A 16,718-nucleotide genomic window follows, 5' to 3' on the forward strand; every position below is an offset into this window, starting at 1 on the left:
CTTACCCAGTGGAATATTAAGTTGAAGCGGAGTGAATGAAATTAATGCAGCCTAGAGGCTTAGAAAGATAAAATGTAGTTCAAGATTCAAAATTGGACAGTAAAGGGAAGCTCAGGAGAGAGCCAAATCAGTGGAAAAATAAAGCAAGTATATGAAATCAGACACCACTCTTATACTGAAAGAACGCTAGTGTCAACAGAGCTGCAGAACAGGTATGATGATAGCATTTGAATGAACAAAAGAAACAGGAGGGATGCGGCGTCGGTCACAGCAGGAAAGGGGGTCGATGCAGATTCAAGAACAGTCTTGTTAGTCTGAGGGTCCTTTTCCTGTTCAGTGAATTCTTTTGTTCTGTGTCCTTATCAATCCCACACCTTGCCTAAGTAGGAATGACAGACAAGCCATTCTTAATGACTTCCTAGCTTTTGAAACTATTTTGGTGTCAGAGAGGGAAAGAGCCACATTTAAGTTGTAAAAATTGAGGATTCTGTTGGCTTAGGAAATTTCCTTCTCTGAGATGGCCGTTTTTGATTGTAGATACAGAAACGCATTTACCCAAATATGTGATCTGTGCCATGTCCCAGAAAACTGACATCTCTGTCGCACCTCCTCAGGCCAGAGAGTCAGATGGCAGCACAGCTCAGGGCTCCAGCCGCCAGTCCTGGCTGTGTCAGCACAGTGTGGCTGGCATCTCCCTCCCCGAGGGCCAGCACACATCCTCTCCTGGGCACACCCACTCTCCATTAGCACCAGGAACAATTGTTCGCTGTGTCGGAGCCCCGGCCACGCCCTTCGCCCGGACAATGCACAACTCCACAGCCCTACCTCTCCCAAGCACCAGTTACTTCCTTTCCTTTTTATTTCCTCCGGTGTGCAGAGTGCATGAAACACAGTTTTTTCCTTCTGTCTGAAACAGGACATTTTAAAGAGTGGTAAATGATGACCGATTCACTTTCAGTCTCTCCTCCACGGAGTTTTCCTAACCTCTCCAAGGTTGTACAACAGATAGGAATTTTGTTCAGAACACAGGGAAAATGGTTTCAAAAAAATTCAATTTTCACAGTTAATGTTCACTTCACTAGGTAACACATACGAACGTTTCTCTCTGGAGACGACGCTTTCTACTATCTTTAGGTATATTTTCTACGTTGAGTTTTGCTTCCATGGTGAGGATGGACCTCATTAAAGCAATAACAGCAGGCTAGGCAGCTTTATAAATTTAGGAAAGGAGGATGTTATGTTCTAAGAACCATTTTTTAACACAGGAACTTCTGTATTTAGAAATTCACCCATCCATCTAGCAATCAGTTAGTATTTATTAAGTACCTACCTTGTTATAGTCTAGTCTAAGATTTTTTTTTTTTTTTGAGACAGAGTTTCGCTGTTGTTGCCCAGGCTGGAGTGCAATGTGTGCGATCTCGGCTCACTGCAACCTCTGCCTCCCGGGTTCAAGTGATTCTCCTGCCTCAGCCTTCGGAGTAGCGGGGATTACAGGCTTGCACCACCAGGCCCGGCTAATTTTGTATTTCTAGTAGAGATGGTGTTTTACCATGTTGGTCAGGCTGGTCTTGAACTCCTGACCTCAGGTGATCTGCCTGCCTCTGCCTTCCAAAGTGCTGGGATTACAGGCGTGAGCCACCATGCCTGGCCTTAAGATATTTTTTTAAAGTCCCTATCCTCAAAGAGTTCACAATTTGGTAAAGAGAGACAGATATGTAAACAAGTGATTAGATTATAGTGAGTTATAATAGGTACTATAATAGAATTAGGTATAGCATATAATGTGGATACAAAGAAAGGAGTGGGAAGGAATTTCAGCAGTACTGGTGTATTGGCCAGGAAAGGCTTCATGGACAGGGTGGTACCTGACCCGAGTCTTAAAAATGCAGGGAAACCATTTATGGTGTAGTGTGCAAGTGTGTACTTGTGTATGAGCACACAGAGACAGACGCCGACACAGCTGGACAGGCCCCACATGTCCTGCAGGCCTGGGAGGGTGTTGCTGAGTCAGGCATCCTGCAGGCTATCAGGGACCAGCCATTAGAATAGAAGACCAAGACCAACATGACGAGATCTACTTGTGATGTGAAATTCCATGTCTGAAATCAGATTTCTTTTGACGGGTTTAACTCTTGTTTTCCTTTATAGAGCAATGAAGTTTGTGGTGAGAATGATAATCTTAAATTGAATTCATTGTTTTCTGATTTTGGAAATGCACGCTGAAGGATACCAGGGAGCTGAACTGACAGCTCCAAAGGCTGGCAGCAGGCATTCCATGAGCGCATTTTCCCAGTCAGCCAGCCAAATGTGGCCATGCACTGGGTGGCCAGAGTCCTTACCACTTCAGTTGGCCGGTAGTACTTGAGATCCACAGTCACGTGAACTTTGCCGGTCTCTTTACATCTGCCCACTTCATTTTCATTCTTTCCTTCCCACCTGTAAAGAAGATAAACACCGAGTCAGCTCCTAATTGCTTGGGAACATTTGGCCATGCTGTCACACCTTGGGATGCCCCAGCCCGCTCCCTGCAGGAGCGCTTAAGCTCATTAACTGCAGCGGCACAGGCTGATGCCCAACGTGATTATTAAAGCAACGGGGACTTTCAAACTGCTCTAGATCTGTTTTGAAAGGGCAGGGTTTTTTCCTCTTCTTTTTAAGAAAATCATGATGAATTCAGAAGTGAGGCTTTAGAAATGAACAGATTAGCCAGAAAATTGGGCAACTTTTGGGATTTCAAAGATTTTGTATTTCTCTAGACTATTCTTGGTCATTAATTATTATAAATAAATTAATTAAATGAATCAATTATTATAAATTAAATTAAAGATTATAAATTAATTAGATTAATTATTATAAATTAATTGATGTCTTTTGTCCTCTCCCTTTTTTCTTTTCTTTCTTCTGTAGTTTTAGGGATATTCAATGTTAAGTTGACGCATTCCATTTGGGAATAAGTTCCATAACCTAATTAACCATTCAAAGCATCCCTGGATCAGATACAAGTTCTCCTGCTCTTCCCAGTCAATGGTGGGCCCCCTTAATAAGTCTCAGATGATTAAACCTCCAAAAAGAACACAACTAACCGTTCGTTTCCTGCTGAGAGAGGGCATATCAGTATTACTTTCCTACACCCTCCTCTGACCTAGCTAGGATACTGTTTGCACACAAGTTCCTTCCCTGAACATACACGGTTGACGGCAGGAAGGATCCCAGGAGCGACTCCTCAAGTCCACACTATGCAGGATGAGCTCATATGCTTCGAGATTACCTTCTCGCTAAAACTCTACTTATCCATTTTATGTTCTCATTTGTATAAATCAAGCCACTCGCTTAATGGTAACCTCTGGATTTCTATAATAGTATACAATTTGGGTTATTTATTTTTACATATGAACTTTTTGGCAAAGAAAGAAAAGAAATGAACAAGTATGGCATGTTTGACTTTACCATTTATCATTAGAACTGGTTTGCATCATGAGCTGGAGATGAATCCTGTGGACACAGGACAATTCTGGGTGCTGTCTGGGTCAGAGTCACCATGGGGAAGACAAAATTAGTTACTTGACTATGTAAGCCACAGGCACCACTGAAAATGAACATTAAATGTTGATCCCAGTTACATTTTGGAATAGGTTGAGAATTAAAGACATGAACTGGCCTCATAAGCCTTATTTCTGGTGAATCACCTGAATGTTCTGGTAGCAAAGGGGAGATATTTCACTGTTGGAGGAATAATCAGTTTGTTAGTGTGCTGAATTTGCCAATGGACTCAAGGCAAATATGAAAATTGTCCTGTAGTGCAGAGAATTATATAGCACAATATGTTGAATAATATACAACTGTACAACTGGTCATTTCCCTGTGACTTTTATATTGATTATTAACACAAAAAGGGATGTTTGGTAATTTGTTTTCATTTCTTTCTTAATATTGACTAGATTGTTTGGCAGGTCATGTAGGTCTAAGAATTTCAAAGCAAGGGGATTGGTAGGTAGTATCAGAGCGAAGTTTTTGGAAAATTCACCAGGAAACGTTAAGTGGATGTTTTGGAGCATGGAGATTCAAAGTGTTTTAAAACATAACCTAAAGGAATGATGACCCTCATACATCTCCTGTGGATAAAGACCAAATCTTAGCTGATATCCACAGGAAGGGAGGACAATTTGTTAAGTCATGATTTTTAAAAAAATTAACTATCTAATTCTAAAGTTAATTATTTAAGTAGAACTTTTTTTTTTTTTTTTAAATTTTGGTTAGGCTTTCAGTAGATGAAAGTATATTTGTATTTCACAGGCATGTTTTAAATATTTTTGCTCACATTTCATACTTTGCAAAGAGAAACAAGTTCAGCAGATACTTGCATGATCGTATCTCCAACCAAGTCAAAGAGTTGTAACAGAAATACCATTTACAGTTCTGCTGATTGATTTTTCATTTGTAGCTGGGTATTCGGTCTGTGATTGGCCATGCTGACTTATGTGCACATAAATATTGCACTGTTCTTCCACTGGTAAATCTCAAATGCCACAAACATGAGGACTGGTGATTCAAATCCATTTATAATTCAATTTTTAAAAAACCACACACAAGCACACACACATCTTTAAACCAACAGAGCCTTGGTAAAGAGCTGGAGAGAGCTTTTCTTGATTTGGGAGGGAGCATGTGAGTCAGGAGAGGACTGAGGCCCCGCCTGAGGGGTCTTTAGACTTCAGTGGGGTCTATAAACTGTTTCTGTGACGAACCAGATAGTAAATACTTAAAGTTTTACAGATCACATACAGTCTCTGTTACATATTTTTCCTTTTTCCTCCTCCTTTTTTTGTTTCTTCTTCCTCCTCTTATTTTTCTTCCTCTTTACTTTCTTCTTCTTTTTTTTTTTAACCACCCTTTAAAACTGTAAAACCTGTCCTTACCTCCAGGACAGTTTAAAAAAAAAAAAAAGGGCCTCAGCTGGGATTTGGCCCACAGGCCACAGCTGCCCACTCCTGCTTTGGCCGACCAGGTTAATGGTATCGCCTCACCCTCAGCTGAAGGAAAGCATTTAATTCCTGTTTATAGCAGCGGCCTGCACGGCTAGACCACTTGAATTTTAGTGTCTACTACTGATTCTCTTTGATTGCTTTGCTGGTCATAGACTAACATTTGGGATTTGTAACACTAGCTGAAATGCGAAAAGGCTGAAGGAGAAACACTCCCTCTCTAAGGGGTTTATTAAATACAGCCTGAAAGTCAGACTTGGGTCTGGTGCTACTTTGGTGCTCAACAGGCACCAGCTCCCTTGCACGACTTTTTGCCATTGTCTGAACGCTGTCTGCTGAACTTTCATCTTGCAAATGCTGTCTACAGTCAAAACAGTCTCCAAGGGCATGGCATTGCCCTCTACAATTAATATAGCTACATTGAATAAGCAAATGTAATCAGGAAATGGCTCAAAGCTGAATTGAGTTGGCAAAAACCACTTTCTAATTTGCACCAGGTCTGAATGAGGGCAGTAAGCAAAAGTTTCCGCCAAGTGCCAAAAAACATTCAGTTACGACAAAACATGAAACACTTGTATTAACAAGTAAAAGGTAACAGCCAACATGTCCTAACAAGTAACGTTATGACTCAAAGCAGAGCTGCAATGTTAATGAAATGATGGTGGCTTGACAGAGAGGAGAGGATTCGGTTAATTAACAAGAATTACTACCCACTAACTTAGATCAACGGCTCACCAAGCATGGATCCTGTATAATTCAATTTTTAAAATAAATTGTTGCCTCCTAATAAGCATTAAATAGCAATAGAAAGCACTGAAGAATAACAGAATCAAGGACAATAAGGCAAGATAAAGCACTATTAAAATCCACTCAACTCGGCATTCCTTTGAAGGAACAACAAAAGCAAAGTCAGCCACATGAGTCAAGTTTGGGGCTATTAGACCTAAGTGTGTGTGTGTGTGTGTGCGCGTGTGTGTGCGTGCGCGTGTGTGTGCGTGCATGCGTGTGCGCGCGCGCGCGCGTTGGGGTGGGGGTTGGGGGTGGCAACACACTCCTTGTAGTGATCATGAGTCAAGTTTGGGGCTATTAGACCTAAGTGTGGGGGGGCAACACACTCCTTCTAGTGACCCAAATATCATAAAAGCGCTCAGGAATTATTCTGATTTATTTAATTAGGCTATTTAATTAGGGTATGGAAGTAGGAAGCTGCAGCAGCTAAAATTTAGTCAGTGCCATAAGGCAGGCCTGGAGGAAGCATTAACTTCTGGATAAAGATGGTGGTTTTCACACACTTTTGCTCCTTCCCCAGAAACCTTTCAAAAAGGAATAAACTCACATGAGCTAAGAGGGCGGGAAAGAGATGTGAGAAAACCAAATTCTGGAAGCTGGAAAGCAGATGGATGAGTGTTAAAGGACTTAGCAGAAGCCCTAGAAAAGTCTCCTAAACCAACAGTGGGAGAGCTGAGAATGGCCCCAATTTACACTTGCAGAAGTCTCCAAATGCTCAGGAAGTGAGGCCTGATTGCAAGTCTCCGTAGGCAGCAGTCTGGGGCTCGATCCCCTCCCCGATTCTGCACTGCTTGGCCGCTCACTGCCTCACCCTCCCTGAGGTAAGAGGTGGCTGGACTGAAGGCTATGGGCTCAGTGAAGAGAGGGTCACCATGCTGAAGACAGAGGAAATTAGGTGACTGTATGCATAGTGAATACTGAGACCCACCACCCAGCTCTCTGTGGGCTGGCAGTCAGGCCTATTTCCTTCCAATGAGGACACTGGGGAGGCTCCTCTGGGCATCAGAGATTCTCCAACTAAAAGGCCTTATCAAGTCCTCTTATAATAAAATAGCCAACAAGCTCTAACCATGCTCTCAAAACTTACAAGTAGCTTTTTAGGCACCCGACTTTTAAAGAAGCAGAAAACCAAGTATTATGAGACAGGAAATATATAAGGAAAATCACATATATAAAAAATAGAAATCAAAACGAACAAACTGAAAAAAAGCAACTTGGAGGAAACAGAACAAGCAGGGGGAAGAGAATTAAAAACAAAATAAAACAAGAAAATCTCCACATATACCACCTTTAATATCCTCAGACAGATCAGGAAAGATATCAAACAAACAAGAACAGGATACTACATAAAAAGAAACAATTTGAAACACAGGATTTTAGAAGTTGAAAACAAAAAACAGAAATTTATAACTCAAGAGAAGATTTCGAAGATACCTGAGAGTATCTTCTGGGAGTTGAAGAAATCTCCCAGAAAGCAGAGCAAAAATCTGTAGATATGAAAGACCAGAAGAAGGAAGATAAGAACACTGGAGTGCCTCAGGGCAGTCAGTATAATAGGATTTCCAGAAAGAGAGTACAGAAAAAATGGAGCAGAGCAAGTAACTCTCTTAAAACAAATCAAGAATATTGATCAAAGCAGAGGCACATGCATTTCTACACCGAAAGGGTGTCCCCCAATAATGAATGGGTCTAGACCCACCTCAGATCAAGTTCCACACCACTGGGACCAAGAGAAGGTCTGAACCACTTTCCACAGGGGACAGACCAGACTGGGAGTCAGAATGGCTCTTGGTTTCCCATGGTGATACTGCAAATTAATAGGCAATGGAGTAACACCTTCAAAGTTCTGAAGAAAAATTATACCAATCTAGAAATATATACCAGCAACATCGTTAATTTCGAGATTGGACTAAAGATATTTTCAGGTATATTTTGTCACAAAGTATTTGTTTCCCATGCATCCTTCTCAGGAAACTAATTATGATTTTGCTTTACCAAACCAAGCAGTCTTGAGTAAGATGTCAGGAAATAGGGGCTCAGTGTAGGACAGCAGCTAAGAGAGCCCCCAGAGGAGCATGAAGGGACACAGCAGGGTTTGACCTTCGGGCCAGTCCACACGGGGTCAGCTCAGAGGCTCCAGGGCTGCCTCAGGAAGATGTGACTGACAGCCCAACCGGGGTCTGAGAGCCTAGAGAGGTGACTGGCACAGCTGGGGCAGAGTATGGGGTAAAGTCAGTGATAAGTACATAGAAAATGAATAGAACAGAGAAAGAAGGCATCTGTTAGCTCTACGGTAAACAAATGACAATTACACATAAAAGATAAAATAGGCCGGGCGCGGTGGCTCACGCCTGTAATCCCAGCACTTTGGGAGGCCAACGCGGGCAGATCACAAGGTCTGGAGTTCAAGACCATCCTGGCCAACATGATGAAACCCTGTCTCTACTAAAAATACAAAAAATGAGCCAGGTGTGGTGGCGGGCGCCTGTAGTCCCAGCTACTTGGGAGGCTGAGGCAGAAGAATCGCTTGAAGCCCAGAGGCAGAGGTTGCAGTGAGCCCAGATCGGGCCATTGCATTCCAGCCTGGTGAGAGTGAGGCTCCGTCTCAAAAAAATAAAATAAAATAAAATAAATGTGGTTTACTGGAATGAATAGCATTCATCAGTCATGGTAATGTAACAGTAAATATTGACTTGACTCCAAAATTACAATATAACAATTGAGTATTAAGAGAATGGAGGGATGGGTCAAGGGGAGAAAAAGAGAGCAGAACTCTTGTTTTGAATAAGAGGAAGCCAACAGATAAAGCCTAGAAGGGAAAAATCAGTAACGACATGATATTTGGAAACATAGAGATAAATGCCAAAGTAATTGTAACACAGGACAATAGAATTTCCAGAAACAAATATTTATCTTTAAATAAGACAGTGTACCGCAGCAGAACAACAAACATTTCTGTATGTTGGAAAAGGCCCACAGAGCACCCCACACAGCAGAGCACAGAACATTCCCCAGCAGATGGGCCTAGCCAGGGAAATGGGCAGGGAGGAAGCGGAGGGTAGGAGACAGCAGGGATTTGTGAGAACTCCCGTACAACGATTAGAGGACTAGGGTGCTGGGGTAACTGGACAAAAACATCTAATAAAGAAGGGAAAAAAGAATTATAAATGTGAGCTTTGTAAGTAGCAGAGTGTGAGTGACTAATCCCCACCCCGCAGGCCCCTCTACGTTGCAGAGAAAGCGAGTCTGGAACGAAGAAGATGGGCCTCAGCACAGCCCAGCCTGAGCTCTGTCCCCGGAATGGGTATTCTGTCCCACTAGCTCCACTACAGACCCAGCACTTCCTTACAGGATTCATCTGTCACCCTGCTTCTGGATGGGGAGGGGCTGACGTCTTTGGCACCATCAACATTCCAGATCCTGCATCACCACAAAAGCCACTAACAGGGTGGGCAGGTGAAATCTGCAGAGAAGACAGAGCAGGCAACCCTGGGAAGAGGCAAGCCAAGGTGAAGGATGCGACCTGAGCAGCCCAGGGAGGAGGGCGGTCAGCACTGCCAAACTGTGATGATGGGCAGATGTCAGGAGGATGCAGGGACTCGAGCAGGGCCCTGGGCACATCAGAGAAAGCTACTTGGATAGGGTGTCGGGAGCTGAGTGGATGGGGTGAGGCTGTGTGTGGAGGTGGCTCCTTGATGCCTTTTGGCAGAGCAGGGGAAGAGAGAGGCCAGGCAGTGACTAGAGGGACCCCAATTCTGAAGGGGCATCTGTAAAAGATGAGAGGGAGCCTCAAAGGAGGGCCAGAAGCCAGATGCAGTGGCTCACACCTGTAATCCCAGCACTTTGGGAAGCCGAGGCAGGCGGATCACTTGAGACCAGGAGCTTGAGACCAGCCAGGGCAACATGGTGAAACCATGTTAGGTCTCTAAATAGAAAAATTAGCTGGGCTTGGTGGTGTGCACCTGTTGTCCAACTACTTGGGAGGCAGAGGTGGGAGGACTGCTTGAACCTGGGAGGCAGAGGTTGCAGTGAGCCGAGATTGTGCTACTGCACTCCAGCCAGGGTGCCAGGGTGACAGAGTGAGACTCTGTCTTAAAAAAAAAAAGAGGGCCAGGGCTGAGTGCGGAGGCTGAGCGGCAGCCTGAACCTCTTGAGCAGGCAGAAGGGCTGAGGCCATAGGCCAGGAGGAGGCACCCTTCCAAGGGGCATCAGGGCGACCTGCTAGTGGGACAAGCGAAGTGAGGGCGGGTGCCATTTTTATGCTTGGGGACCACTGTTTTAATCACAGACCCACTCTAACATTTAAAATACAGCACGAGTCTAAAGGGTGGACCCTGGATCTAAGAGAACCTTAGCTGTGTATGGCCTCTTGCATTGCTACTGAAATGGAGGCTGGTTAGCCTCCATCCATGCCTAGAATTCTTCCAATTTATTTATGATAATTATTCTAAGTAAGGGGCTTCCGGCAGTACCAAGCCCAGCTGTTATGCTGTAGTTAAGGAATAACCATCTACAACAAAAAATGTGAAATTTAAATCCATTATACAGCTGTTCATGTAGAAGGTACTTCTTAAGATTAACGCCTGCATCTATTCTGTGATTTCTCTATCATGGGGCCCTTATGAATGTTACTTGCTGAATTCATGCGCCAAGAGGCAGACGAGTAGCATCATCTGCAGTGTATAAGTGGAGGAACAGAAGTTTATAGGGCTGAACAATTTACAGATGGCACATGGGGAAGGGCTGCTGGAGCCAAGGCTGCCAAGCCAGGCTCTTGGGCTGCCCCACCGTGGGCCCAGACAACACCCATTTCACATGGTCTGACCCGAAAAGGTGCGGTACCCTCTCAAAAGGGCATAGCCATTTTTGTGGGGAGACCTCCTCAAACATTATTTTCAGGAAGAGTGGTCAGCTGGTCAATACTTCCCTTGCTGTCTTCTTTTTAGCAGTAGGACTGAGAAATTACTTAATAGGGAGGCTCTCCTCTCAGTCTTTTCTTAAGCTTCATCCCTAGGAAGTCAGACTAGGAAGACGAACTCAACGGAAAAAGCCTTGTGAGGTGGTGCCTGCTGAGGGTAGCTCAAGAGATCAAATAATAATAATGATAATAAAAAGACAAGACCAGAGATGGCTCTCCTCGGCTGTGAAAATGACAGTGAAAGGATATTCTGATACAGAGCTAGCATTTCAATGAGCCTCAGCGTGTCCACGCTACCTTGCACAGCTCATTAAATGTGCTCTAGCTGCCTGCTTCATTTATATTTACCCAACTGGGGCATATTAGCCACCCCCAATGGATAAGGATGGAGCTTCTGCTGTATGGGGGAAAGCAAAACTGACGGAGGCCTTCCTGCAGGGCCACAGTAAGTAGGCAGTGCCCAAAGGACCAGTGCCCAAGCACCCCCAGAGTTGCAGCCACTGTTCTGGGCCATCTGCATCTGTACCTCTTTCACCTACACAACTGTGTCTATCCATCTCCCTTCCTCCCACCCCCACAAATCTTCAGCACACACCCACTAGGTGCCAGCCAGTAAGCTAAGCCAGTTGCTAAGGACACGGGTATGTGGAAGCCAGACACGTCTCTGTGTTTAAGGAGCCTGCAGTCTATGGCCACCACAGTCTTGTGAGGGAACGATGGCAGAGAGCCAGGGTGCTGTCAGAGCCAGGAGGTAGGCACCTAGCACAGACTAGGTGGAGGGAGGGTGTTGGTCAGAGGGAGGATGCCTCAGCTAAGACCTGAAGAATGAGTGGGAAGTGGCCAGGAGAAGCAGACGGAACTGTAGGAGCAGGCATCTGACGAGCCCAGTGTGGCCGGGCTGGTCCACCCTCGCTCATCAGCTTGCCCAGCGCCCACACACAGTGCACTAGCTCCTGCCTCCATGCCTTTTCTCATGCCCTGCCACCCACCTGGAATGTCTTCCTCCTTCCTATCATCCATATCTCCCAACCTGGACGAGGACCAGCTTACATCTAAGTTTCTGAAGACATAACTCCAATCAGGATTGTGAGGCTATTACTTCAGGATTGATAGAATAAATCTGCAGAATGTCTTCATATTTGCACAGATATTTGTAAATAATGTGTTCTTATTAATTGACACCCAATTAGAGTCTGTATTTCTCCAGGGCTAGGAAATCTCTTTCAATTCTCTTTGATTAGTTTGGCATTGAGAGGAAATTAGATGAGCAAATAACACATGTGTAGAGCATCTGAGAGGTGTGAGGTGCTGGGGCAGTTGTTTACATACTCATGAAGGCAGCAGCTATTTTGAGGATCTAACAGACCCTTAGTTAAGAATAGAGCATCTAAGAGGTGTGAGGTACTGTGGCAGCTGTTTACGTACTCATGAAGGCAGCAGCTATTTTGAGGATCTAACAGACCCTTAGTTAAGAACGAAAATGGGCCCGCAACCTAGTGAACTGCATCAACTGACTATGAAATGGAATGAGGGTTGCCTCAGACCCACAGCCCAGCATGACATCAGGGCTCAAATTAGATCTTGCAGGTGCCAATAATTCAAAAGTCTCTTGCTCCAACAAAGGCACACATCACCTTATGTTGTAGTGTTTTGTTTTTTAAGTGTTAAAAATCTAAGCATCTTAGAAGTTCAGAACTATAAATGATAGTAGGATTCACATTTCCAGGAGGGAGGTAGAGAGACAGAGAAGAAGAAAGCAAGAGGAAAAAGTGAAGGAGACCTCATTTAAATGGTAACTTGAAGCTTATATGAAAAGTCCAACCTCTTTATGATGACTGAATATAACGTGAATACTCTTGAAGGCCTGAGTCCCTTTAGAGTCTCTCCAGAAAGTTCTCAGGGTTCTCTAGGCATGTTTTCTCAGCATGACTGCTTTTTCCAGCTCTAATGGGGATTTTGAGTGATGATGAATGAAGATGAGTTATATTTCCATCATTCAGTGTCACAGGTTTTACTCAACCTGGTCACAGCATGGACATCAAAGGAAGCTTCGGCCAGCTGCTGAGGTGGGAGTTCAACGTATCTCAGGGATCAAAGGTGGCTGGTCTAAACACAGCACATTGAAAGGTTAGGGAAGAATACAGAGCTGCAGCGAGTTTCCTTCTCCCGACTTTGCCCCTACACAGAACCCTTAGAAGTACGGCTCCTCACGTGAGAGTTCTGTTCATCACCCACAACTGACTGAGTGGAGGGATGTGCTCTCCCACAGTGAGTCTGACAGTCCCAGGCTCTGCAAATTCCCGAGGAATGCCTTACAGTAGCTACCCTGGCCGCAGGGATGCTCGATCCACCCCCCGGAACCTGCAGCCAGGCCTTTCTTCTCAGGCGCTGTCTTCAAGATCGGCCTCCAGAGGCTTCAGCTCAGGACCCAGGGTCCAGAAATCCCATCCATCAGGAAACAGTGTCAAATGAAGGGAGAAATGTGCATGAGCACAAAACAGCTTGTTACCTCTGCCAGGAGGACCTTAGAAATGGGTTTCTTTTCTGATGTGTAACAATGTTGCCCTTGTTACTTTTACTGAAAATGTAAATTCAGTACCACAGGCTACAATAACAATTTCCATGTCTGAAACATTACCCACTCCCCCACAACAACAAGCGGCAGATGTTGGTTCTCACCTGGTTGTAGGGTACTCTTACAACTCTCTTCTCCAAATTTAACAAGATTAATGACAGGAAATTAGACAAGTATTTGCCTGTTTGTGTTATCCTACTATCATTTTAATTGTAGGAGAAAAGTGTCTCCTTTTCACACTATGTACTTAGTGGTAAGTTGATGCGAAAGGAAAAACAAAACACAGCACTAAAAAGAGCCCCAACAATGCAATGTGCTACACACACACACACACCACACACACACACCACACACACTCGCACACACCACACACACACTCTCACACACACACACACCCCACACACACTCGCACACACACCACACACACACTCTCACACACTCACACACACACACCACACACACACCACACACACACACACCACACACACTCGCACACACCACACACACACACACTCACACACACACACCACACACACACACCACACACACCACACACACACTCACACTCTCACACACCACACACACACTCACACTCTCACACTCACACACACACATACACACACTCACACACACACACACACAGTGATGCTCTTACAAGAAAGCAGTTGTTATAAGGCTGCCTTTCGCAATACAAATGACTGCCTAAGAATTTAAAACGTTACCTTAAATTTTATCAGGACTGCAAGTGGTACTGATCTGCTTCCCTGGATATCTTCTACCAACCCAAACTCAAATTAATGTGCTATTTTCTAACAAATGCAAAACAAAAATTATTCAAATTACTCAAGTGATGTCAAAGGTCAAGAAGAAACATCTGTGTCGATTCTAAATATACAGATGGCAACACGTGTCAAGCCTTTTCGGTGAACATTACAACAGATAAATTTTAAAAACGATAGCAAAAATGGGAAGAGACAGGAGATCTGAGAATAGCAAAAGTGAGAATGTTCCAGATATTGAGTGGTGTGTCTGACATGGTATAGCCTCATGTGATATGAGACAAGCACACAAAGTACAACAGGTAGAACTACGAGCAAGCAGAAAGCTTAATTAATGGCAATGCTAATGAAACTAGAGACCTTGGCTCTCCTTCACCCTCTACATCTGGCTGTTCACCAAATCCTGCCAATTCTAAGACTCAAATCAATCGCTCCTCTCCCTCTCCATGTTCTCGGCTGAATGCAGGTCCTCCTCATCCTTAGCTGGACAGCTCCAACAGACCTCTAGGGAGGAAGCATGGTGGTTTCCCTCAGGCCGTCCCCACCATGTGAGAGGGAATAATGCTAACCATGAAATCTGCAGAAATCAGGGTGACTGCATTTCCGGGAGGACTTTCTGGATAAACTGGCTTTTGGGATGTCCACTTGTGCTTGATTAAGTATTTACAGAGCACCCTCAGCTGTTGAGAGCACTGAGGATAACCTGGGAATGAGCCGATGCCCACAGGCATGAAGACCTGGGTCTGTGTTCACTGGAAATATCCTATCACAAAGTTTTGTTTGACAGCATATGAACAAGAAGGATAAAAAGTGCATATAAAGAAAAGAGGGGCGTCTTGGGTCACAAAATACTCATTTCAGACCCTGGTTCTGCTACTCCCACGCTATGTGACCCGGGGAGAGCACTGAACTGCACTGTGCCTCAGTTTCCTTCTCAGTGCAATAGTGCCCCAGCCCTGGAAATTAAACAGAATAGGGACGCGGCTCCTGGCATGCTTCCAGGCTCGCCCTAACCACTCCTGTGTGCCGCGGTGAGCATGGGCTGTCTCTGTCTGCCCTGGACCACATCCTGCTGTTTTTCAGCAATGGCATCCGGCTGTAGGGGAAGACCCTGCTCCCCTGCATTCAAACAGTGGACTGTCAGCGGGGCCGCTCATCCCAGGATCCTCACACCCTGAAAACAGGCCAAGGCCTGGGATCCAGTCCCACACTGGCCACAGCGACAGGTCTAGGGGTAACTGCAGGACCCGCACAGGGCCAGCCACGGTCCTTCCTCGGGAGTTTTTAAGGGGATTGGTCTTACAGGTTCTATTCCTCTTTGACTGTGTGAGGCTGTGAACCAGAAAGGCAGTCTAGACTGCCCTCTGCCATGGGGAGCAGCTGAGGGATGGAGGCAACATCCAGGAGCACTGGAGCCAAGGAGCAGAGGGGCCCTGAAGGAGCACCAGGTACCTAAGGCTACTCTGAGTTCAGTTTCAGTTCCTGAAAAACAAAAGAACTCTGACTGCTGGAAAAGTCCATTCGCTTTTCTCCCTTTCCTAATATATTACTAAATACTTTCAGTATGCTTAAGCCTTTGTTTTATTAGAATAGATACTTCACACATTTAAAAAATAATTCACGTGTATCATCCTTTGCAACTTTTGGAGCATAACAGGACACTCCTAATAATAAAATGTCATGTTCGATTCCTATAGAGAACACAAACAAAAGAGCACATAGTTTTTAAAGAATAAGATGTTATGCTTACATCTTATTTTTCTCATTAAACTTGTTTAAGTATAATCTGTGTTATTCATATATACAATATAAATTTGTTAAACTATATTTGAGAGTTGTTTTAAAAAAGTAATTAATGAGAGTGGCAGACACTAATTTCTGCTAAACTATACATTTTAATTAAAATTTTTGGGCTGGGTGCGCTGGCTCATGCCTGTAATCCCAACACTTTGGGAGGCCAAGGTGGATGGATCACTTGAGGTCAGGAGTTTGAGACGAGCCTGGCCAATATAGTAAAACTTCGTCTATACTAAAAATACAAAAATTAGATGGGCGTGGTGGTGCATGCCTGTAATCCCAGCTACTTGGGAGGCCAAGGCAGCAGAATCACTGGAACCCAGGAGGCGGAGGTTGTAGTGAGCCAAGATCACGCCACTGCACTCCAGCCTGGGTGACAGAGTGAGACTCCGTCTCTTAAAAAAAAAAAAAGGGGGAGGGTTACTTAGAAGCAACATAATAAACTGTATATTTGAAAGGCATAAAAAACCTCAGTCCCAAACATAATCAATCCAACAATGCATTTTTAAGTCCACAAAAGAATAAGGCCATTTTTTTGGAAAAAGGAGGTATCTTCTTTAAAAAATAAAATAGAAGGCCAGAAGAATAAACATGACCAAATTACACTTCAAAGATTATTTTATATCTTCTTGCTTCTTATCTTTATGCTGTTTTCCAATTCCCCATGTTATACGTAAAATTTGAAGAAGATCTTATTTTTGCTTTCTCATTTTTAATTTTCTATAATTAATGTCACTAGTTTCCTGCACAAAGGTTTTATGCAAAACAAATTTATTTAACTTTTGGCCATGAATTGTCAATATTTTTTCATAAAATTGGAAGCATATTGAGACAAAATGTTCACAAAATAATTGGGCAGTATCTCTTTTTTCTGAGTG

The 16,718-nt window shown here is 44.0% G+C and overlaps 1 protein-coding gene across 3 annotated transcripts in view; it reads right to left on the reverse strand.

Annotated features, from left to right (window-relative positions):
• The window catches only part of GMDS (GDP-mannose 4,6-dehydratase), a 637,149-nt gene that overhangs the window by 115,015 nt on the left and 505,416 nt on the right, over positions 1–16,718 (reverse strand). For all 3 annotated transcript variants that reach the window (XM_003896946.3, XM_021936583.2, XM_009204344.4), the window contains exon 9: positions 2,340–2,436. In XM_003896946.3, the coding sequence (XP_003896995.1) occupies positions 2,340–2,436 (97 nt within the window). The remainder of the gene's footprint in view (positions 1–2,339; positions 2,437–16,718) is intronic.

This window comes from Papio anubis, chromosome 6 (assembly GCF_008728515.1).
Source record: "Papio anubis isolate 15944 chromosome 6, Panubis1.0, whole genome shotgun sequence".
Classification (NCBI taxonomy): domain Eukaryota; kingdom Metazoa; phylum Chordata; class Mammalia; order Primates; family Cercopithecidae; genus Papio; species Papio anubis.